The sequence below is a fragment of the Nelumbo nucifera genome, chromosome 3 (genome assembly GCF_055504915.1).
Source record: "Nelumbo nucifera cultivar China Antique chromosome 3, China Antique-T2T, whole genome shotgun sequence".
Lineage (NCBI taxonomy): Eukaryota > Viridiplantae > Streptophyta > Magnoliopsida > Proteales > Nelumbonaceae > Nelumbo > Nelumbo nucifera.
Window position 1 is genome coordinate 48,453,735 of NC_142651.1, and position 24,808 is coordinate 48,478,542.

General features: G+C 40.0%; 1 protein-coding gene across 1 annotated transcript in view; it reads left to right on the forward strand.

The window, feature by feature from the left end:
• Positions 1 to 630: 630 nt before the first annotated feature.
• LOC104609559 (Glycosyl hydrolase family 47 protein) overlaps positions 631 to 24,808 on the forward strand; it is a 65,303-nt gene continuing 41,125 nt past the window's right edge. The window contains exons 1-5 of the mRNA XM_010275903.3: positions 631 to 1,048; positions 2,095 to 2,214; positions 2,305 to 2,397; positions 9,878 to 9,964; positions 20,746 to 20,836. Of these exons, the coding sequence (XP_010274205.1) occupies positions 914 to 1,048; positions 2,095 to 2,214; positions 2,305 to 2,397; positions 9,878 to 9,964; positions 20,746 to 20,836 (526 nt within the window). The 5' untranslated portion in view covers positions 631 to 913. The remainder of the gene's footprint in view (positions 1,049 to 2,094; positions 2,215 to 2,304; positions 2,398 to 9,877; positions 9,965 to 20,745; positions 20,837 to 24,808) is intronic.

Below are 24,808 nucleotides of genomic sequence, written 5' to 3' on the forward strand. Positions count from 1 at the left end.
TGCAACGTCTGGCCTACCTGATCCGAACTGCAGTTGTAATTGCAAAGAAGGTGAGTAATGCTGAGGCATGCCCAATTGTAATCGTGAGAATGACGGATTACAACTGCAGTTATTGCTTTAAAGGCACTTCCTTCTGCTCTTGTGCAATAGTGACAAAAATATCTTTGCTTGTTTGGGCTTTGCTTTATTTCTACTATAGAAGATTAAAAATGGTAATTTTGTTGAAGGGTTTTTACGGATACACACATAGGGAGGTGGATATTCCTTTCTAGTATATATGGGGACCGGCAAAATTTGGAAAAATTGGATGCATCAGTTTAACATTTTCGGTGTAGGTTAGTGATGGAAAGGAGGTATTTATCTAATTTTTTAGAATTTCAAGAGAGATATTATTAAAGAGCTTTTTATGATTGTCAGAGAAACATTAGGGAAGTTTTTGTATTTTACCTAATGTTTTTCATTTGGAGTTAGAAGGGAGGTTGGTGCAAGTTTTTTCAAAAATATAAAAGGTTTTGTTAAAATAAAACCTCGTCTTTATCATTGTCAGAAAATTCAGGGAGGTTTTTTATATTTATCCAATATTTTTTTCCCATAGTATAGCTACTAAAAAATACGAAATAACATGGCCTCTCAAATCATTCCCAACCGCCTATCCGGTATCCAAACAAAATCACGACCGGCGACGTTCAATCCGATCACTGATCTTGCCATCTGGCAATTCCCTACAAAGATCGCTCCGGCTGCAGCTTCCTGGAGAGAGTGGCGAACCAATTTTATCCGGCTTCTACTCACAGGCGCACTGATTTTTCGCAGCCGCAGACGGTGAAGCTTGGAACTCGGGAGGACCCCAAGCCAAGAGCTCTACCGGGAAAATCAAATCGGATGTTTGACACAACCAAGACGGGGCGAAGGAATGGAGAAAGCGGTGAAAATGCTGAAGCCATCATCAATTCTATGTGTATTCGTTCTCATATTCTCTGCCATTTCTGTCGACAGAGCTGTGGCAGAAGGTGTTACTCCCGATGAAGCTAAACAGCTTAGAGACGAGGTGCCTTTTCTTGTCTATGTTGCCAGAATAGCTCATTTTCTTTTCCGATATTTTGATAGTTTTAAGAGGGTCAACTGTTATGAATTTCTAATTGTAAGGAAAATAGGAACTTGTTTGATTGAAATTCATGATTGATCTGTTTTTGGCCCGGAACGTATCGGAAGGTAGTTCTTTTATTACAGCCGATTATCTTCGAATTTCTTCCTTTTGCTAAGAGCATAATTCAACGGATCGAGGTTGCGAACTTTCACTAACATAACCAGTCGACTCTCATTTACAATTTTTTTTAGTTGATTTTAGATATCGTGGGGTTCTCTAGTTCCTTTTAAACTGACCTAATGCTTAAATTCACCGTCATATGAGATGATTGAAAGGCCCGGCATACATCATGATATTGGTTCAGGTTTTCTCGTGCAGTGCCAAAACGAAAAAAATCTAGCTTTACCATATCTATTATAATGTTTCAACTCAACAAAGCCACATTCCATTTTACTGTATTTATGTACTGCAAAACGTAGTTCCTGGACACACTGACAGAGATCCATTAGTAGAGAAATCGCCCTCATAGGCATATTCTACTAATGAATTCTTTTTGGTGTTTGTTCTAAGGTTTTGATAAAATTCTATCTAATTATGTGCTTAAGTTGATACACATCTATTGGAGAAAATTTATTTTATTCTTTTTTGTTCCAAAGCATATGCACCCTGGTCCCAGGGTATTTGGTTTTGTTCTTTCCTGTTCAACTGAAGATGTTAGCTGAAAATACCGTGGATTAGAGTGCTTTAAGGAGTTTATCGACTAATATGTCAAACACAAAGAAACCGTAACTACTCTCATAGTCATGTTTTTTAGATGAATGATAACACATATTTTCATATTGACTAATATTGTAGTTTATGTCTCTTAAACAGTATTGTCTGTGTGTTTGATACACTATTAATTATTTATGAAATGGTAGTTGATTATTATTTAATATATCTTGTAAATTTACACTTCACAACTTTCTGAGAAATTTAGTTGGTGATATATCTGTTATTTCCTATAGGTGCGTGAAATGTTCTACCATGCCTTTGATGGTTACATGGAGCATGCTTTTCCACTTGATGAGTTGAGACCTCTGACATGTACAGGAGAAGACACACTTGGTGGTTATGCCTTAACACTTGTAATAAGATAATCCCATCTTTTGTTTGTTCGAACTTTTTTCCCAGTTTAATTTTGTTTAAATATGCTTTGATCATTCATGATAAAACAGATTGACTCCTTGGACACATTAGCCTTATTTGGCGATCGTGAGAGATTTGCTGCCTCTGTTGAATGGATTGGTAAAAACCTTCATTTTGATATTGTAAGTGCCTCATATGCTGCATTGGCTTTACTGGCTTGAACAAGTAACATTTTCTAATTCTGTGATCCTGAAACTTTGAAATATATCAACATATAAATTATCAGAAATCTTAAATTGTAAAGATGCATCATGTCCCCAGTGTGGACCAGACTATATTGACACTTTGCCGTGAAAAGATGTTCAATTTAAAAGATGTTCCAAAAGAAGGCTGAAGGGCTTATTTTGATAAGTATTAAAATTGTTTTAATTATTAACAGGATATGTGCATAGCTTACAGACCCTTAGGGAGGGTAAAAAATTCTATCATTCCCAAACTCAGACTTCCTCTTTACAATTGCTCCCTGGTAGCACCTTGTTAGGCTAATGCATTAGCTGACCTTTGTACCTGTTGTGTTTTTACATGTGTGTTCCTTGTCAGCCATTTAAACTTTCCAGACTTCATTTTTGTAGGACCACAACACTCTCTCACTATTCTTCAGTCAACTGCTCATCACTTTTGAGTTCCTTTCAATGATTATCTTGTTAGAATTCAAGTCTTTTGCCAGTTGCCTCCCCTGAAGAACAGCCATGAGTTCTGCTCTTGTAGAGTCCCCAACTCCAATTGGTCCCGAGAATAAAGCCCTTGCTTCACCTTCTTCATCCCTAAATACACCTTCCATTCTGGAAGGACCCGAGTTTACGAGGCTGCTTCCATTAAAATTGAGCCTAATAAAATCTTTTTTAAGTGGTGTCCATTGTCTATGCTTCACATTCCTCTTAGAAGAGGTTGCAGCCACTTCCCCCACTTAAAATATCATCAAGGGAGAAAGGTGAGAATGCATCCAGTGATATTATCCAATGTGCCATCCTTATTGTATGCATTCAATTAATGCCCTACCTTCCTACTTTCTTGGTCTTTAAAGATTATTCAATTGCTTTCATCCCAAATTGTCCAAACAACTGCTGCTCTAGTGCACCTCTACATAATTCTTCTTCTTTTCTGTGGCCCTATAAATGTTGATAAGGAGAACAAGCTGGCTACTTCCAAAGGAAAATCCAACTACACTCAAATAAGGAGAATAACCATTCCCAAAGTAACAAATGGACAAAAGATTAGTAAATGATAGCAGGTCTAATTAGTAGTTTTGCAAAGAATGCACCAATTGGGGGATAAGCACTAGTTTGCCCATCTCTTTTGAAGAGAGTTGAAAGTATTGATATTCTCATAGATCTGTCAATGGGTTGGGTCTACCCAACAGAACCAAACTGAACTGATTATAATGATTTGCCAAATGCTGACACTGAATCGCGATGTCATCTACTTCCACCAGGATCCTAGCCACATCAATTTTCTTCCAACATCTATTTCTATCATCACACCTCACGTACTTACAGAAAAAATTACCAATAACTTTAAAAGTAAAGAGACACCACACATGTGGAGGAATACCGAGGAACCCAATCCACATTGCTCTCCTCCTTCGCCCCGCTTGAATCAAACCTGCTGCTGGGAACCACCACTCCCTGCTCTTCTTTTCTTCTAAACTCAGGACCCACTCTGCATCTTCTCTAGAATGGAACATTAATAACAACAGGCCTTCGTTCAGCTTTCAAACACCCAGAACTCTCTCTTTCTCCCATTCAAACCCCGCCCAAGATTCCACCTCTTCTTCTTCCAACTCAAACCCAACAAACCTTTCTACTAGACTTGCATTAAGGAAATTTAATCTCTCCCAAACCTTCCGTCCGAGTCGCCACATCCTGCATCACTCCATTTCCTTCCACTTTTTCTTCTCTCCTTTCTGCGACCCAGCTGCCCCTCCTCCATTTCTTTCATTGGTATCATTTGAATGGTTCATATCTACAACTTCTGCTGCATAGAAGCGTCATATGCCCTTCACTAGGTTGACTCCATACAGGCAATGAACCTCATCTGTGAAAGATATCTCCATCTTTGATCAGAAATCCCTCGTCCATTGACTGGCAAATCCCTCCTTTCTAACTTCACTAGCCTCTTTGCCCTGCCTCCTCTTTTCCAACTATTTCCTTTTCTTTAAGCTCTGCAAGGAAAGCACCTATTAGAGCCCAGTTTCCATTAGCTTCTTCCCTATCTTTCCCCTGCTTCTCCTTCCTTAACCCATAAACCTCTATCCACCCCTTCTGGCAATGGCAGAGCACTTGGACAGTCTACAGAAGCACCTACTACAGGCTCAACACCCAACTAAGTAACCAAAACTGAATTTGCACAGGTACCTGGCTTTTGAGGCAAAGAACAGGAGACCACAACATTTTCCTGGCCCATGACTGGACTAGAAGGGTCAACCTGGTTACACAAAGGAGTTTGTTGATCAGTGTACTTGGGACAGGAAACAACTCTTTCTGTGGATTTAGCCTTTCCAAGCTCACCCCTCCCTGGACAGTCTGAACAAATCCTCTGAGAAGAGAAAGGTTCCACTGTACTGACACCCTGACTTCAATACATGTAATGGCTCCTCTGAGAAAGGGACAGTGACCTGCTGAACTTTGGCTTCAGGTTCCGTCACCTTCATTGTTTGAGGTGCCTTGATTGTCCTATCCAAACTCGTTTCAGCTTCTTTACCAAAAGCAACTTCAAAATCTTCCTTAAAAAGAACATCCGTGTGGAAACTATTGACTTCTTCTATAACCGAAGTCTTGTCTTCATTGACACTGCCTACGCTTGGCAATTCATGGGAATCTGAATCAAAACTTTTGTCGCTTGAGCTGGTTAAACTTTGGGTTACGCCTTTCTAGAGAACCACATTGTTTTCCTAACTCAGGATCCATTGCAAGGTTGAGTGAGCCACTGTGTTTGCCTTACCTAATCCTGACCAATGAGCCCTGGCCGAGGACGATTGTGGACCCGAAGAATCATCTACCATTGGCCCTTTGTCTTGATTCACGTGAGACTTTAAACAGTCATGTGCCTCTCCCTTTTTGGGCCTAAAGCTCAGCCCAATTTTTTCAATCAGGCCTGTATTCTCAGGCTTCAAACAACTAGGCTCAGTACCCACATTAATACCTGACTTCTTCACGTGACTACTTAAAGAGTCACACAGGGGGATTTGGACTGTTAGTCCTACCTGGCTCAACTCTCTCTGGTCTGCTTCACCCCTACAACTCTCGACCAATCTTTGAGCCTACATTCAGTTCCCCTTCTTTTTGTGTGTGCTTAACCTCTTTAATGCCATTAGTCAGTGCCTGAGCATACGACCAATCACCTGTCACTGCTTTTCCTTTTTGATTTCTCTGTGCACAGCTTCTGTTCTTCCAATTTGGTGTAATTTCCCATTCCTTCTGCCCCAACGAGCCAACGCCTGCCATGTAAGCTATCTCTCTCTACCTGTTCATCTTCCTCCCTTCTACCTTCCTTCCAGAATGAAGCTTCCATGGAGGTTGTCAACCGCACAATAAGACAAACCATCTGTAAAATCCTCCACCTTTCTGGGTATTTCTTCTGGTTTGACGCCATTTAGCTTTAAAACTACTGAGTGAAGATCAGTAGGCAAAAATGCCGACAAGCTGAGCACTGCATAATGACACAGGGGATTCAAAAACTTCTTTCCACAGATGAAAAGGCAACCCAATGATTCTAACGATAATATTATCTTCTACTCCAGCTTCTTCTGCGTTAGACAGAGGACACCACCTTGAGACTGTTACAATACCAGAACCTATTTTGAAGCTTACTGCTGCAATTATTTTTGATAAGATATGTATTTTATTGAAATTAAAGAGAAGCAAAAGAAAGGTACAAAGATGGACACTACAACCACAGAGGCGCGAGCTGCAGCCTCAGAGTAAAACGCTAATTACATCTGTGCCCAGAATAACTGATTCTTGTGTACCCCTTGCTTAGCTAAATAATCAGCAACTCCATTGATGATCTTCTTTCCCAATGAAACCTTACTTCAATGCTTGTGGTTAGCCATTTAATTCTTCACAAAGCCCCCCTAAATTACCAAGGTGGTTTCTCTGGTTCCCTTGGCCACCCGATTACCAGTTTAGAGTCACCTTCAACTAGTAATCTGCCAAAGCTCAACTCTCTAGCAAGCTCCACTCCTTGTGAGGCTGCAAGGAGTTCCCCATTCACAGCATTCCCTACTCCAATTGGACCTGAGAATAAAGCTAAAACGTCATCATCTGCATTTTTGAATACTCCCCAATCCCAGAGGGACCGGATTGCCTAAGCTGCATCCATCAAAGTTCAACTTGATAAATCCTTCTTTAGGGGGCCCCCACTCTATCACAGGCTTCTCCTTGACAGTTGAACCTTTTGCAATCAGTCCCCAATTCCGCCATAGGTCATCAAAGGAGTAAAGTAATGTGAAAAATAGTCAGATTGTCAGAGGCTTTAATCCAATTTATAACCCTGTTGAGTAGACACTCCCAAACCGCAACCTCATCTCTCTCCTTATCATTGAATGTTCTAGCATTTCTTTCCTCCCAAACTGCCCACACTAGAGCCGCCTTAACTCATCGCCACATAGTCTTACCTCTCCTCTTAGGCCATCTGAAAGATGTAGGATCAAAGAGGCTATTAATATGCGAAGGCTCAGTTCATATGCAACCAAAAGTACCAAAAATCTTTTCCCAGAGACCTACAACAAAGGGGCAGGATATTAGTATACACCAGTTTGGGGAAATACTAGACCGGGTCTTCTCTTTTGCAAGTTGTCCAAGGTGTTTCACTTTCCAAGAGACACTTCCCTACAAAAATCCCTCACTTTAGGGGGAATTGGTCTAGACCAGATTTCCTTACACAAAGACAACTGGGGGTTAGACACAGAACACAAGGAATAGAAGAAGGATGCACAAGAGAAGGAACCCAAAGAGTTGGGGTTCAAACACACGCATCAGGTTTAGAGGGGTCCAGGCAAATAGGTTCAAGAGTCTTGAGAAGCATGGCCACACAATCAATCTTTGAATCCCTCAGGTCTCTCCTAAAACCCAAGTTCCAATTAAAACCCAAAGAATGAGAAAGGGACACAAAGCTTTGAATGGGTTCATTTTTAAAGAGAAAAGAAAACAAAGAAGGAAATTGATCCTTTAGGGCAGAGTTACCAATCCAGATGCCTTCCCAGAAAAGAACCTTATCACCAGAACAGACGTCATACCTCATGAGGCTCAAAAAGTGGGGGAGAACCTCGATTATAGCCTTCCATGGAGAGTTCAAGGTGGCCTGCCAAGATACACCAGCATCCTAACCATTATCTGCACGACCATGAATACTTCCTACAACCTTATGCCAGAGCCTTCCCTCTCAAGCTTACCGCTGCTATTTCTATCTCATTTTCCGTTAAATCAACACAGAAGGGGTAATAATAATGGAACTTTTTAACTTTAACTCCTTCAACAAAGCTTCTGTGACTATCTTCCAGTCTTGTGGATGCTCCCTGGTTTGAACTACCCACTTCTTGCCAGTCCTCCATTCCTCCGTTGGCTATCATCCTGCAACTCTGGGATCTCCTTTCCAAAAACTGCTTGAACAGCTTTAGTTACCTCCTCCTCCTCCATAGCCTCCATTTCTCCAGATTTGTCAATGAACTAGTTCTTGGTTGGAAAACTGGGCTTCTTGCTGTTCATTCTGCTTCAAGAAATCTTGTAGCACTGTTAAATCTCCCCCCATCCTTTGATTTTGCTGCCTTCAGGTAAACATATCACCTGTTTTTTTTCCTCTTCCAAAGAATTCATAGAGTTATAAATAGCCCCTTAACATTTGGTTTTCTCTCTGCCTTAAACTCTCTTCCTGCCTCAATGTTTGTACTCTTGTAAGCAACCTCTCTTCTCAGATTTAGAGCTTCTTCCAAGAAACTTTGAAACCATTCTATTACTTCTATCCCTACTAACAGCACCATCACCATGTTCATCTCCCTTGCCTTCATAGTAATCCTACCTTGGGTTCTGAAACTCTTGAACAGAAAAGTTTTAGCTTCAACCTTCACTACTCTCCTCCATCTCCCAGTCTTTGCAAAGCTCCTCACCATGTCTCCAACTCTCAAATTAAGTTCTGAGTTGTTATATTATAGGTGATTATAGATGACAAGTATAATCGAGTCAAACTTGATTATCCCAATTAATAATCGGTTTGGTACTTTGGTTCTGGGTCTGATTTTACAGAACTGATAGGATCTGGTTTGGAACTGGTTCTACCCTATCCGGGACCCAACATGACCCATTGACAGCTATATCTTCTCATGGAAAACCTCCCAATGAAAAGCTTCAATTCTAGAGGGAATAGGGCTGCACAAAATCTCTTTCAAAGAAAAGGCCTGCACAGGGGTTAAGGGAGGGCAAAGAATATGGAAAAAGGAGGCATGATAGAAAGATCCAGATGGATGAGGAGCCCAAAATGAAGGCTTATCTTGGCCATATGGCAGGGGACTTGAGCTGAAATTTACGTTATGAATAGAGGGGATGGTGAGAGGAATTGGACCCTCAAATCATAATTGCCAAATGGAAGATCTCTAGGTCATTTAGACTTCTTCAGTAAATAATTTGACCAACAAAAACTGTTGATGCAGAAAAGACTAAAGCTTGTACAAAGAATTAGATTAGATATGGGGCTGACCACAATCCCAAAAGAATACAAGAGATAGTTAGAAAATAGCAAGAAAGAGGGAGAATGAGACAGAATAAAATTGCTGTCTAAGATTTGGCTCCAAGAGTGAATGAAATCTCAACTGAAACATAGCAAAGGGGCAAAATTAGTGTTGCATGGACTTCTTAAATTGATGTTGTCTTCATGTTAGACATGCATTGGAGTCTGACACTCCATGGTTTTTTGGAGAAAACTTTCCTGTCTCCTGGCTTATATGACATATTGACATAAATGAACAGATAAGTTACAATATAAATGCCATTTTTCATACTGAAATTACATGTTAACAAAAACAACTTTTTTTGCAGCTATAATACATAGAATTCAAAAACATTTGAACTATGTTAATAGTATATACTTATTCCATAGATGTCTTCAAGAGTCATGTTTTCTCATCTGCTGAGTTAGAATCTTGGATACATGCCAGTTCTGATTCACGTGTCCGTGTTTGTGCAAAACTGGACAAAATACCCCTACAGTCTGCATGTCCACTGACAGGTTACTTCATGTGCAAGAAAAGAAAAAGGAATAAAAACCAAACCTCATAATTTATTCTTATACTCAAACAACCCTAGGAAAGAGCTAAAACATGGAAATCAACATGTGCAATGCTTCAGCACAAAAGGCAACTACCCAATAATGCCTCTGGACCTCCTGGTTATACAAGGTCTTGGGAGAGGTAGACTGGATATGGACCTAACTTCTTCTCTTTTGGCACAAAGTTTTAGCAATCACCTCTGTATATCCTTTTTCATGTTGAATGTGCTGCCTTCTGCAATTGTCTGTCTGTTGTAAGAAAATTTCGATGTTATTGGAAGTTGTACTTTGCTCATTTAGTTTGTAACTCTGAGCTTTGGAGACTATTTTCCATCCAACATGCAGAACAAAACAGTATCTGTTTTTGAGACTACAATCCGGATCCTTGGAGGTTTGCTTTCTGCTCATCTCATTGCAAGTGATTATGCTACGGTATATTTCTAGTTCCATGCAGTCTTCAACTATTTAGTTTTCTGTCATTTTCATTCTCTTTTTTGTTGGATGTGGTGAAATTAGGTCTTCCAATTAATAAAAAAATTAGGTCCCCCTATACCCAATTCTGAAGAAAATTTTATATGCTTACAGAGTTACAGTAAGAAAGGCATTTGTTGTCACATACTTTCTATGCATAAAAATTACAAAACTCAATAGTTTCCAAGTGACCATTTTTTGATAGGTCTTATGCAGAATTCTTTGTACTTTAACTAAGTTTTGTCCAAGGTGCAGATTTAATACCTTGCTTTCTAGTGCTTCTCCTTCATATTGCATGCATTAATAACTTGAAATCCTTGGGTAGAAATCTGCTGAATTAAAAAATATGAAAGAAAAGTAGTTTCTTGAAGAGAGAAGGAAGAGAGAAGGAGAAGAAGTTGAAAAGAAAAGAGGGCAATAATCTGGTCGCTCCCTTCACTTATTATTTATACTAAAAATAATAGAGCAGTACAAAGACAACTATGCCCTTATAGGGCGGCAAAACATAAAACAACATATGTAAGACTCAAAAACATAATAAAATTTGGACTCACATAACTACTGTGGTCCCCACCTTCTATCTAACAACTAACATAAAACATCTACTCAGAAAAACATCATAAAACTGATTAATCTTCAACACTCCCTCTCAAGTTGGGAGTAAATGTCATACATTCCCAACTTGCGTAGATCATGTTCAAGCTTGTTCTTTGCCACCCCTTTAGTGAGAACATCAGCCAGCTACAACTCTGAAGAGACATAAGGCAAATAAACTTCTCCAGTTGTTACCTTTTCTCTTATAAAGTGTCTATCAACTTCAATGTGTTTTGTCCTATCATGCTGAATTGGATTGTGGGCAATATTGATTGCAGCTTGATTGTCACAGTATAGCATCATAGGTTCCTCTGCTTTCACCTCAATCTCATTCAAAAGAGATCTAACCCAAAGAAGTTTTGAGACACCATGAGCCATTAATCTATACTCAGCCTCTGCACTTGACCTTGCCACAACCGCTTGCTTCTTACTCTTCCAGTAGATCAAGTTTCCACCTACAAAGGTACACACTCTTAATGTAGACCTCTTGTCATCTAAGCATCCTGCCCAGTCTGCATCTGTATAGGATTCTAGCTTTAGATTCCCATGATTTGAGAAAAGAATGCCTTTGCCAGGGTGCTTTTTCAGAGGTGCATGCATGTACTGACTCACAACACTGACAGCATAAGAAATATCTGGTCGTGTCATACACAAATACAGCAGTCGGCCCATCATTCTTTGATATCTCCCCACATCCTTTACCAACTCACCATCTACACCATTAATTCTGTGATTTGGATCAATAGGAGTGTTTATTGGTTTGGTCCCCAGCTTTCCAGTCTCCCACAGTAGATCAAGTACATACTTTCTCTGTGAAATGAAGATCCCATGCTTGGATCTTGCAACTTCAATCCCCAAGAAGTATTTAAGCTCACCAAGATCTTTGATCTCAAATTCTTGCTACAATGATTTTTGAGATCATCAATCTCCTCTATATCATTTTCTATCACAACTATATCATCCACATACACAATCAAAATTGACACCAGAGCATCTCTCCTCTTCACAAAGAGGGTGTGATCAGACTGTGTTTGTGTATCCAAAACGGATGAGTGCCCTTTGAACCTGTCAAACCAAGCCCTAGGTGACTGTTTCAGTCCATACAGAGATTTTCTGAGTCTACACACTTTTCCTTTACCAACATTTTCATAAAAGTCTGTTGGAATGTCCATATATACCTCTTCTTGTAAATCACCATTGAGGAAGGCATTTTTGACATCAAGCTGGTACAAGGGCCATGAATAGGTGGTTGCTAGAGATAAAAGGATACGAACCGAACTCATCTTAGCTACTAGTGCAAAGGTTTCTAGATAATCGACACCATAGGTCTAAGTATACCCTTTTGCTACCAACCTTGCCTTGTACCTCTCTATCTTGCCATCGACCCTATACTTCACATTGAATATCCATCTGCATCCGACTGTCTCCTTGTCTGGGGGGAGATCAACTATTTCCCAAGCTTGGTTTTTAACCAAAGCCTCCATCTCATCTTGCATGGCTATTTTCCACTCAAGTTTGGAGAGAGCTTCAATAACATTCTTGGGTATAGACACAGAATCCAGGGAAGAAAGAAAAGCATGGTAGGAGGGTGATAAGGCACTGTAGGAAAGATGGTGTGAAATGCAATGGGCTATATACTTTCTCTTCTCCTTACGAAGTGTAATGGGAAGATCAAGGTCAGTGGGATTAGCTACAACAATGGTGTTAGGGATAGGAACATTATCATCAGAAAACATAACAGGCTCAGGCTCAAGAGGAATACTTGGAACTGTATCTACCGAATCTGGAGTTTCAGAAGGACTGATAGAGAGTGGTGTGGGTTGAGGATGTGTGGAGTCAACCATCATCTGCCGGCGCTGATATTTCTGTGAGGCTGCTCGTAGTGGCTCAGGTAATGAAACTGGAGGTGCAGGTGCTGGCTAAACTGATGGAGGCACCAAAGAAACAGGAAGAGGAACAGGTTGTGAGTTCTCCTCCCCAAAACTCTCCCCCTGAGGAGAACCACTCGAGAAGAAGAAGGTGGATTCAAAGAAGGTAACATCCATAGTAACAAATCTGCTCCTTGACACTGGGTCATAACAGCAATACCCCTTTTGGTTTTGAACATACCCAAGAAAAACACATTTCTTGACCTTAGGATCCAATTTCTTGCGATGAGGGCCAAGAATGTGAACAAAGGAAACACAACCAAAAATCCTCAGAGGTATATGAAATATCTCCCCATCTGGAAAAAGAAGACTAAATTGCACCTTAAACCCCAAAGTCCGTAAATGAACATGGTTAATCAAATGCACGGCTGTAAGAACTGCATCTCCCTAGAACTGCACAGGAACTGAAGCACACACCATAAGACTCCTTGCCACCTCCACAATGTGTCTGTTTTTCCTCTTAGCAACTCCATTCTGTTGCGGTGTATATGCACAACTGCTCTGATGAATTACACCATGTTCTAAGAGATACGTGGTCAAGTCCTTCTCAAAGTACTCTCTGGCATTATCTGATCTAAAAGCCTTAGTTCTCACTCCAAATTGTGTGAGAACCATCTGGTGGAACTGTCGTACCATGTTAGGAACCTCATCACGTGATCTCATCAAATATATCTAAGAAAATCGTGTATAATCATCCACAAACAAGAGAAAGTAACGGAATCCTCCCTTGGAAGGGATATAATATGGGCCCCCATACATTAGTGTGAACAATATTAAAAGCAAAAGTACTTTTATTACTTGGTTTAAAAGACTGTCTACAATACTTTCCTAATTGACAACTCTCACATTCCAAAGTAGATAACTTAACATACTCAAACAACTTTGGGAAAAGACATTTCAAAGAACTAAAAGAAAGATGTCCCAAGCGATTGTGCCAAAGCATAATCTGGTTCATTGATTCTGACCCACTACTACTGCTGCTGCTAACATGATGGCCCTGATGTCTCGGAATCTCATCCAGAAGGTAGACTCCATTCACCTCACGACCACTCCCAATCATCTTCTTTGACTCCAGATCCTGCAAAACACAATTACCAGGAAGAAAGGTCATGAAACAATTCAAATTTTTTGTTAAAGAACTAACAGATAGTAGGTTGGTATGAAGTCTAGGGACATGTAAAATAGAAGACAGAGTTATATCATTGGTCACTCTAACTGTCCCCTTCCCAGCAATGGGAATATGTGAACCATCTACTGTAGAGAGACTGTCTCTACCAGAGCACAATTGGTAGGAACTGAAAAGGGTAGGGGCATTAGTCATGTGCTCAGATGCTCCCGAGTCTATAATCCAGGGAAGTCCCTCCTTACTCGAAGTGGATGCAAGATTTGCAATTGCATATGAACTACCTATATGTGTAAAGGAAGTGGTGTAGTTGGCTCCTGCATTCTGCTGTCCATTTGGGAGGCTAGAGCTAGGTGAATCTTTCTTACTCATAAGCTGTCCAAACCTCTCCAATTCTTTTATCACTGTTGCTACTGCAATGGATTCCCAATCAGTTTGGGAAAGAGGGGCCGAAGAGTCTCCTGTAGTGGCTGCATTTGCATTTCCCTTCTTGTTTCTTATCTGGGCAGGCATAAGATTTGGATGAAGCTTCCAACAAGTGACCCTGGTATTCTTAGGCTTCTTGCAATAATCACACACCAAGTCCTTCTTATCTTCCCTTTCTAGTCTCACTACTCCCCCTGTCTCCATTCGGCTTAGGTTTTGTTGTACCAACCATAGCCGACTGGTCAATCCCAGGCTGTCTCAGCATTACATTCCTCCTACTCTCCTCTCTAGAGACAAAGGCATAGGCTTGAGAGAGTGTCACACCCTCCCTAGAAAGAATATGCTGCCTAGCAATGCCAAATTCAGGGTTCAGCCCTGCCAAGAACTCGAAAACCCTATTCCTCTCTACCAGTCTGTGATAGGTTGCTGCATCATTTACATTTTCCCATACCATAGTTTCTAAGTGATCTATTTCCTGCCATAGGGTTTTCAGCATGGAGAAATACAAAGCAAGAGGTTTTTCTCCCTATTTCATACTTATCACCTGATTCCTTAATTGATAGGCTCTGGCTTCATTTTGCTTATGAGGGTAGGTCTCAGTCATTCCATCCCAAATCTCCTTAGCAGTATTAGCCCATAGGAATTTTTTTGCAATATAAGGAACATAGAATTACACAGCCAGGACATTACCATGTAATTCTTCTACACCCATCGGGAAGAGTCTGTATCAGGTTTCTTCTCCTCCCTAGTGAGATACCCTAATTTTCCACGGGCACCAATAGCCATCTTAGCTGATTGTGCCCACTCCAAATAATTTGTACCATCAAGTTTTACTGTAGTAATGATCTCAAACCCAAAAATATCACTTCTACCTCCAACACCCAGTCCCACAATACTAGTAGATTTCATCTCAGTATTCCAACTTTCCATCTTACTTCAAACAGTTCAACAGTAAGAAAAAATAGATAGGAGACCTTCCAAAAACAATTTAATATCACACACACAGAAACCAACCCTTCTGGAAGAAGAAAACCCTATCTGGAGAGAAATCTCTCTCCTTCCCACGCCTCCCAACAGTGAGAAGAGTGATCGATCACCTTCCTGATGACTAGATCCCACCAAAAAAATCCAAGAACTGGGCCATCTATAGCAGATCGATCAGCCCTTTATTACTTCATGCAGTCGGCTGATCTAGGGCTCCATGAGAATGCTTCAAGAAACCCTAGCCGATGCTCTGATACCAAGTAGAAATCTGCTGAATTAAAAAATATGAAAGAAAAGTAGTTTCTTGAAGAGAGAAGGAAGAGAGAAGGAGAAGAAGAGAAGTTGAAAAGAAAAGAGAGCAATAATCTGGCCGCCCCCTTCACTTATTATTTATACTAAAAATAATAGAGCAGTACAAAGACAACTATGCCCTTATAGGGCGGCAAAACATAAAGCAACATATATAAGACTCAAAAACATAATAAAATTTGGACTCACATAACTACTGTGATCCCCACCTTCTATCTAACAACTAACATAAAACATCTACTCAGAAAAACATCATAAAACTGATTAATCTTCAACACCTTGTTAAGAGGGAAGGGAGTCATATAGAGGAAGAAAGAAGGAAAACAAGAATAGAAAGTCACCTTGCATCTGTTCTCCTCCTCCTTTTGGTAAATGGTGGTATATATATATATATCAATAACAGAAATCTTTATTGAATTCAATTAAGCATAAGTCACAGAAAAGTGGAGGGAGGTAAAGTATCTTAACTCCCCCAAAACAAGGAAAAGAAAAGGTACAGAGTTAGAAATAAACCCAAAACAAAGAATCCCTATTCACCCCTTGCTTAGCTAGCCCATCAGCGAAGGAATTTGCAGTTCTTTCCTTTAACCACTTTACCATTACCTCTGAATCACCTTCAATAATCAGTCTCCTAATATTCAATTCTCTTGCCCTTTGAATCCCTTCCAAGGCTGCTAAAATCTCAGCCCTAAGAGAGTCACCCTCACCAATCGGGCCAAAGAAAAGGGCTAAGTCATTCCCTTCCTCATTTCTGAAAATTCCCCCAATACCTGACAGCCCTGGATTCCCCATGCTACTGCCATCAAAATTCAGCTTTATATAACCAGCAGGAGGGGAAATCCAAGAAGGATTTATGACCCTTTTAACCTGGGCAGAACTTGCAATTTCTTTCCATCTTCTCAACAAATCATCCACAGTAAAGTCTGAAAACAGGTCCAGGGATTTCAACCAATGTGCTGCCCTTATGTGGATCAACTCTGTTAAGTTCTCAGCATTCCTCTCCTTATCTAAAAATAATCTGGAGTTTTTTTTTGATAAATTAAAATGTGAATTCATTAATCAAAGAGAACAATCTGTTACATGCATCCCTTGGAGAAGCAGAAGGTGCAGCCTCTCCTAGATATTACAGTGAAACAAGAAAAAACAATAATAATGTAGATACGTGGTTTGCAATTAGTCTGTTGCTCATTTTTTTTCCTTCTGTGATAAACTTATAGTACATTGCAGGTTTGTGATGAACACATGATTCATCACACGATTGCGATAAACCTATGCTCAACGCAAGCCCAAAACAGATTAGGGTTGAAACTGCGATGAATTCTTATACACATTCGGTTCTGTGATGAACCTTGAGTGCGTGCGACCCTGCGATGAATCTCATACACAATCGGACTGGCGATGAACTTCGAACGAACGCGGCCTTGCGATAAATCCTGGACCGATATGGAACCCCGATTTGATTAAGAATCGGGCTTAAATATTGACTGCATGTGTAATTTTGAGCGATGTGCATAACAAAGCGCCACGTAGGTTTAATAAGAGATTGTCTGCCAAACAGTGATATCACTAGCGCCATGTTGGTTAAGTAAGGTGCAAGAGGCGGTAATACACGTGGATTATGAGAATCCCCGAGTAAAAGGAAAGTCAACCTTTGAAGGGATCTCATAAGACACATGGTGAAACCCTATCTATGCTCCTTAATGACCGACAACGAATCTAATATTCCCTTTCCTAGTAGAAAACAAACTCTTTTGGCTCTTTCCTTTCAGCACCTCGGGATCCTTCTCCAAAAATAGGGATTCCCCCTCATGACGAAGGACATTCGTTCTACCACTGATTACCCCTATCATTGATTCCCTGCTCGAGCGATCTTACTATTCTCTCTACCCTAACCTTTTGGTTGATTCCCTGCTCCTGGTCCTCCTCTGTCCTTTCAAGGAGGCCATTCCCCTAGCCTAACCACTACCTTACTTACAAATAAATTACAAACTTGCCCAAAAAAGCTCTTCCCTAGAAACCCCTTGTTTGGCAAGATTGTCAACAAAAGTATTTGCTGACCTACCCACCCATTGGACTCTAATGATCATGTGTCTTGTTAACCATTTAATTTTTTTTCATAAGATCCCTATAGCTCCAAGTAGCTGAATTGGGGTTCTGCAACCAGCCCACAATCACCTTAGAGTCCCCTTCAATCAGCAACTTCTCTATCCCAAGTTGGTTGGCGATCTGGCCCTTGTAGAATCACCTACTCCCACCGGGCCTGAAAACAGTGATAGGATCTTGCTATCGTCAGTTCTCAAGACTCCTCCAATCCCTGACAATCCCGGATTGCCTTGACTGCTCCCATCAAAGTTCAATTTGATAAAACCTTCTGAGGGAGGTATCCTAACTGTTGCAGATTTATTTTTCTGAGAGGACAAATTAGCCATTGCAGCCCAGCTTCTCCAAAAATCCACAAAGGAAAATGGAGAAAAGGATTCTAAGGTTCTCAACCACTGTATAGCTTTATTAACGATACACTCCTTTACTGCTGGAATGGTTCTCTCCTTGTCAAGAAAGATTATAGAATTCCTTTCTTCCCAAATAGTCCACAATGTGGCTGCTCTAATGCATCTCCACATGCATTTCCCTTTTCTTTGTTGGCCAAATGGAGGTAGGTGAGCTAAACAACAGATTGACTTCTGATGGAAGAACCCACCTGCAACCAAACAGATCAGAAATCCAATCCCACAGAGCTGCAGAGTAGCAATCCTCACTATGGGCTTTGCACAAAATACACCAGTTTGGGGAAAGACACAAAAAAGGCCTTCTCTTTTGCAAGTTTTCCAAGGTATTAATCTAACCATGGTACACCTCCCAACAAAAGACAGCTATCTTAGGGGGAATAGGTTTGGTCCAAACTTCTCGTACAGGGAAAGATCTAGGCACATCACTAGAACAAAGGGATTTGAAGAAAGAAGCACACGAAAAAGATCCTTGAGGAGCAGGGGCCCACACCCTCTTATCAGGGGAAAAAGGGTCTAAACAAACATTGCCAAGAGTAGAAAGCAACTCGATGACACAAGGAAGTTCAACCTCCCGTAAACCTCTACGAAAACCAAAGTCCCAATTCAAAGAAATAGGGGGGACTGGAGAGGAGAGGAAAGGGGAAATAAGCTCTTTTTTTTATAAAGGGAAAGAGAGTAAAGAGAGGGGAAAAGGTCTTTGAGAGACAAGTTACCCATCCAATTATCTTCCCAAAACAGAACTAGATTGCCTACACAAGCATCATACTTTACACATTGAAGAAATTTAGGAAGAATGCCATGTATTGCCTTCCAAGGAGTTGATAGAGTACCCAACGAGATACTTAGGCATCCTAACCTGAATCGGAACAGCCATGAATGCTACCCACCACCCTATGCCACGAGCTTTCTCTCTCCATTGACCATCTCCACAACCACTTTCCCAACAAGGCCTCATTTTTAAGAATCAAATTCCCTAAACCTAGCCCCCTTCTCTCTTTACTTTGACTCACTATCTCCCAACTAATTAGATGGTCCTTTCTTTCAACCCCTGATTGCCACAGGAAATCCCTCATTAACTTTTCCAATTTTCTAGCCTCCCTAGAGGGGATCCTAAAAACGGAGAGGAAGTACATCGGGAAATTGGTAAGCGTGGCCTTGATCAAAGTTACCCTTCCCCCCAAGGAAATATAGTTCTTTTTCCAAGTTACTAATGTTTTTTCAAATCTCTCCACAACTGGAATCCAGAAGCTACTTTCCTTAGGATTCCCACCCAAAGTAAAACCCAAATAAGTCAATGGCTAGGATGCCACGAAACATCCCAAGTAAACAACAATGGACTCGACCTCACTATCCTCCCATGGAACATTCCAAATAATTTGGAGTTTCTTTCTTCCCACAAAGACCAACACATAGCTGCCCTTATACTCCTCCACATTATCCTTCCTCTTTTTACTGGCCAACTAAAGAAAGATGGAGAGAGCAAACTCTGTACATTCAAAGGAGGGTTCCAACTACACCCAAAAAGGGATAAAGCCCAATCCTAAACAGCTTTTGCATAATGGCAAGACACTAATAAGTGGTACCCATTCTCCCCATCTGCTTTGCAAAGAATACACCTGTGCAGGGATAAACAAGTCTTGGGTCTTTTTTTTCTGGAGAAGATCACAAGTGTTGATTCTTTCTAGGAAGGATTCCCAACCCGAGGAGGGATAGGTTTGCACCATATCTCTTTAACAGGGAACGACATGCCAAGGGAGGTAGGTTGCTGAGTTAGGATTTTAAAGAAAGAAGTACAAGAGTAAGAGCCCGAAGGGGAGGGGGTCCAAATTCTACAATCTTACTTTTGGGGGTCGAGAAAACCATTTTCAAGCAATGCCAAAAGGGAAATAGTATTTTCTAACTCTGTATCCCTAACCGCCCTTCTCAAGTTCAAATTCCACCCATAACCAGAGGTTGTATCTGAGGGGACTAAAAAGGATGAAATGGGCATATTCTTTAAATCAGAGAGAGCATGCAGAGAGGGGAACTGGGTCATCAAAGGAGAGTCCCGTACCCAAGTTTGTTCCTAGAATTTGATAAGGTTGCCTGAGTTCAAGTCATACCTGGTCCACTGGGAGAAAATTGGAAGAAGGTTATGGATGGCTTTCCAAGGAGATGTGCATGTAGTCCTTGCCATGATTCCGATATCCCACCCATTGTCCTCCATCCCATGAATGCTAGCCACTATCTTTGCCCACAATTTATCCCTTTCTAAAGGAAATCTCTATAAGCACTTCCCCAATAATGCCAAATTCCTTTTCCTGATATTCCCAATCCCCAATCCTTCTTGTTTCTTGCTTCTTGTTACCACCTCCCATTCGACCCTATGGACCCTCCTTTCCTCTCCTGTCTCCCACAGAAAACCCCTCATCAACTGTTCCAACCTATTAGCTACCTGAGAGGGAATCTTAAACACTGAGATAAATGGTGGATATATATTGTATTACTATAAATCAGGAAGAAGGGACCCCATGGTTACAAAGAATAGAAAGTCACCTTGCATCTGTTCTCCTCCTCCGTTTGATAAATGGTGGATATATATTGTATTCATAAATTATTAGAAAGAAGGGACCCCATGGTTATGAAAACATAACATGGATAAATGGTAGAACCATGTATGAGATATACATGAATTCCTGCATACACAAAAGCCCCATTGAAAATTAACTTGCATCTGTTCTTGAATTTACATTCTTTTGCCATTAATTAGAGTGCACATCTTAGGGAAAGTTTCTTCTGAATCATCTAAATGAACAATATTTGCAGTATTGTAGCATTGACCATGTTGTGTTGATATTCATGAATATTTTTTGATACATCTTTCGGTTTTAGGGAATGGGAATTCCATCCTATGATAATCAGTTGCTTCACTTAGCTGAGGATCTTGCACACAGACTGTTACCTGCATTTGATACTCCTACAGGTAACTTTTGGATTATTCTTTTGTCTTTTGTCTATATGCATAGAATGATATCACTGTTTCAACCTCTAGTTTCCTCTAGACTGAGTTTTTCTGCATATCATGTGTCAAATTCTTTGGAGGATTATTTAACTTGGATACTGATGTCTTATTTTTCTTATGATCCTTATGGTATGCATTACAATCAAATTCTATACAGGCTAAACATTGGACTGGAGAACATGAATGCAGGAATCATAGATGGGTTTAGAGTCTAGACTATCTATAACTTGCCATAATCATCTGGCCTAGTAGATTAGCTGGGTCTGTAATCATCATGTGCAGAGGATTATAATCATGTGATCTTACTGTATTTTGTTGGATGGTGGAGAAAACTTTTAAAGTAAACTGGCAGAAGAGCATGTGCTTCGCATGTATATATAATGTTAAAAATATATGGGTATTATATACACTCTAGGTTTTGACTAGTTTGTCATGTAAAAAAAAAAAACAAAATTATTTTCCCCATCAAAAGAAAATGCAGAAAAGATTCTCATCTTTAGAAGTAGATTGAATATATTTTTTGATCAGCAACACTGAAAAATATTCATTCATTAAGATTTTAAAATAAAAGCATAACAACAAGTTGTGAGAAATCAACAAACTCATTACAATTTACAAACCAAACCACCCAACATTGTATTACAATTGTGCCCAGTACATATGTTGTCTTTGAACCACTTGCTTAGCTATTTTCCAAGCTATTAGCAGATCTTTTAACCCATCTTATTTGAATGTTCATGTCTTTTGATGGCAGCCATCTGAAGTGCCTGAATTCATTCCTCAGCTGCCAAATCGCCCCACCTTTTTTCATCCACCCCACTACTAGTTTCAAATCACCTTCAATAATCAACCTACCAACTCCCAACTCTGGCTATCTCAACCCCAAAAAGTAAAAAATTCTGCCCTTACCTGATGTGGACAGAAAAGAATATATATGCAGCACTTTAAGTATATAGCAAAAAGCACAATAATACCAATCTGGAAACAACAAAAACAAGTTGGACTCTTAGGGATTTCAGACTAGAACCTGAAGTAGAACTCCTCTTGGAACAATTCTGCTACAGTAATAATGGCGTCAAGCTCTCGCGTGGAGACACAGCGATAGAAGGATTGGAAGGTGCTAAATGGGTAGATTCCTCAAAACCCAAGCTCCCAATACTTGAAAACCCTAATTGGGGCTGAACTATAACTCAAATAAGAGAGAAAAAACAAAAAAAAGGACCACCATTGAAGTACCCCCTTCCCTTTCATAAGACTCAATGGCTTGCTGGAGAAGTTAACTAATATATTTAAACATAAGCCCCTAAAATGTTCTCCTTTCACAAACGACACCTTAAGAACAAAAACCAACTTCAGGCAACCTCCCGAAAGATAATTTTTATTACAAAAAGATCTAAGAGACCAAAATCCAACATATGAGCACCTTGTCCTTACCAAAATCTGAATTATAAAATAATGAAAATACCTCTGGGCCTAAAGTGACAACAAAGCTACCCCAGAACAACTATTTGGGATCCTACTACAAAAACAAACTTAAAACATATTGACATTATTTTTTTTTCTCTTTTTTTAATTCTCTCTCTCTCTTTGGGCTCCTGAACCTCATAAAGGTACTAGGGGCATTAGATGACCCAAATGGGCATAACCAGCCATTCATAAAGACCTTCCTTAGTCTTGAATGCTGTCTTCCACTCATCCCCCTCTTGGATACGAATTTGGTAGTACCCACTTTTCAAATCTATCTTTGAAAAGATTTGTGAGCTAGCCAATGTGTCTAACATATCATCAAAGTGAGGTATGGGAAACTTGTATTTAATTGTTTTCTTGTTGGTAGCACAGCTATCAACACACATATGCTAACTACCATCTTTCTTCGGTGCGAGCAAAGCTGGTACAACACATGGACTTAAGCTTTCACAGATCAACCCTTTCTTCAACAACTTTGTTACTTGTCTTTGGAGCTCCTTGTGCTCTTTAGGATTCATTCTATAGTGGGGTAAGTTAGGTAATGTTGCTCTTGACATTAAATCTATGTGATGCTGCACTTCCCTTAATGGGGGAAGGCCATCAGGTAATTCCTCACGCATCACATCAGCATACTCATGAAGTAGCTTTTTCATATCCTTCGGAACAGGTGTTTCCTTCTAATTTCTCTTGTAACCAGCACATAAACAATATCCAAATTCCCATTTCCTTAAGCTAATTAATTTGAGGTGAAGAGGGTAGTGGTTGGCTTAGTTTCTTTCTTTGGAAATGAATTAAGTTGCATTGGTTTAGCAGTTATCTTCTTATTGTCTTAAACAAAGCTGTATGTGTTCTTGTCCCCATAATGAATGTTTTTACGGTCATATTGCTATGGACATCGAAAAAGAATATGGCATGCGCCCATTAGGACAACATCACACCGTATTGATTTGTCGAATGTGTTACCAATAGAGAAATTAAACCTCATTTCCTTGAACCACAAAATGCGATATGGTAGGGAGTGTTCAATAGTCTTGAGTTGCAACTTATCCACTATCTTTTGAGAAACAAGATTGTCACTACTCCCACAGTCAATAATCAGATCACATAACTTCCCACCAACTGCACAATGTGTTTTGAAGATATTTTTTCTCAACTAGTCCTTGGGTAGTGGTTCTTGAGATGCAACTATGGAGTGCCGTATCACTAGTGTTTCACCCTTAACATCCCCTTCATTCATTTCCTTACAATCAAAATAATTTCAATGATGTCCAACCAATCTAGAAACTCTTCAAGTTTCAACTCACCATCAAACATGCTATTCGGTCTTCCCATCACTGGTTGTTGTTTCTTTCACGTTGGTCACCTTTAGGTTGCTCAATGTCTACTTCATTGACAATGTTAGTGGGTTGTTCATCAACTCTAGGAGCTTGTCTTCTTCCCAACCCCAAATCACTTTCTACGTCACCATCCTTGGCAATGTTTTTTTTTTTTTTTTAATCAAATCCCTAGCAGTATGTTGAGCTACAAGTTAAGCAAGGTGTTCAATTTGTTCTTGCAACCCTCTTATAGCCTCTTGGAAAACCTCTATAATGACATGTTGTGGCCTTCTACAACCTCAACCACGTATACCCCTTGCAACAATAATAATATAAGCAAGATACAACAAGAAGATGAACTTTGAAGCAAGCCTAAGGAAAGAACTTGCTTTGATACCACTTGATGTGGATAGAGAAGCAAGGTATATGCAACGCTTCAAGTGTACAACAATACCAAGCTAAAAACAACAAAAATAAGTTGGATTCTTAGGACTTCAGATCTGAATCTAAAGTAGAACTCCTCTTGGAATAGTCTTGTACTCTTATTGGAGTAATAATAGCGTCAAGCTAGTCTCTTGCGCGGACATGCAATAGTGGAAATTTGGAAAGCACCAATTGGGCCAACTCCTCAAATCCCAAGCTCCTAATACTTGAAAACCCTAGCTAGGGCTGAGCTATGGTTCAAATAAAAGAGAAAGAACCAAAAGGATCCCCATAGAAACAACCTCTTATTTGTTATAAGATTCAATGGCTTGCTGGAGAAGCCAACTAATATATTTACACATAAGCCCCTAGAATGTTTCCCTTCACAAACAGCTCCTTAAGAACAAAACTAACTTCAAACAACCCCCAAAAGATAACAGTTGAAAACAGCCCTCTTGTAGTCTAAAACAACTTGAGATTAGATACAAAACCAGAAAAAGAACAAGAGAAGCTTAAGAAGTTGAGAGAGGAAGAGAGCTGGCGGCAATAAGAGAGTTAGAGAAGAGAGGTTCGAACTTAACCTCCCTCTAACACTCTAAATCATTTTATTAACTTAATCTTTGAAATATTACAGAGGAGCCCTTGGATGGGCAAGAAATTACAAAACAGAGTATATAAGAGTATGGGCCCAGAATAAGGCCCATTACAGAGAAAAAACATAAACATA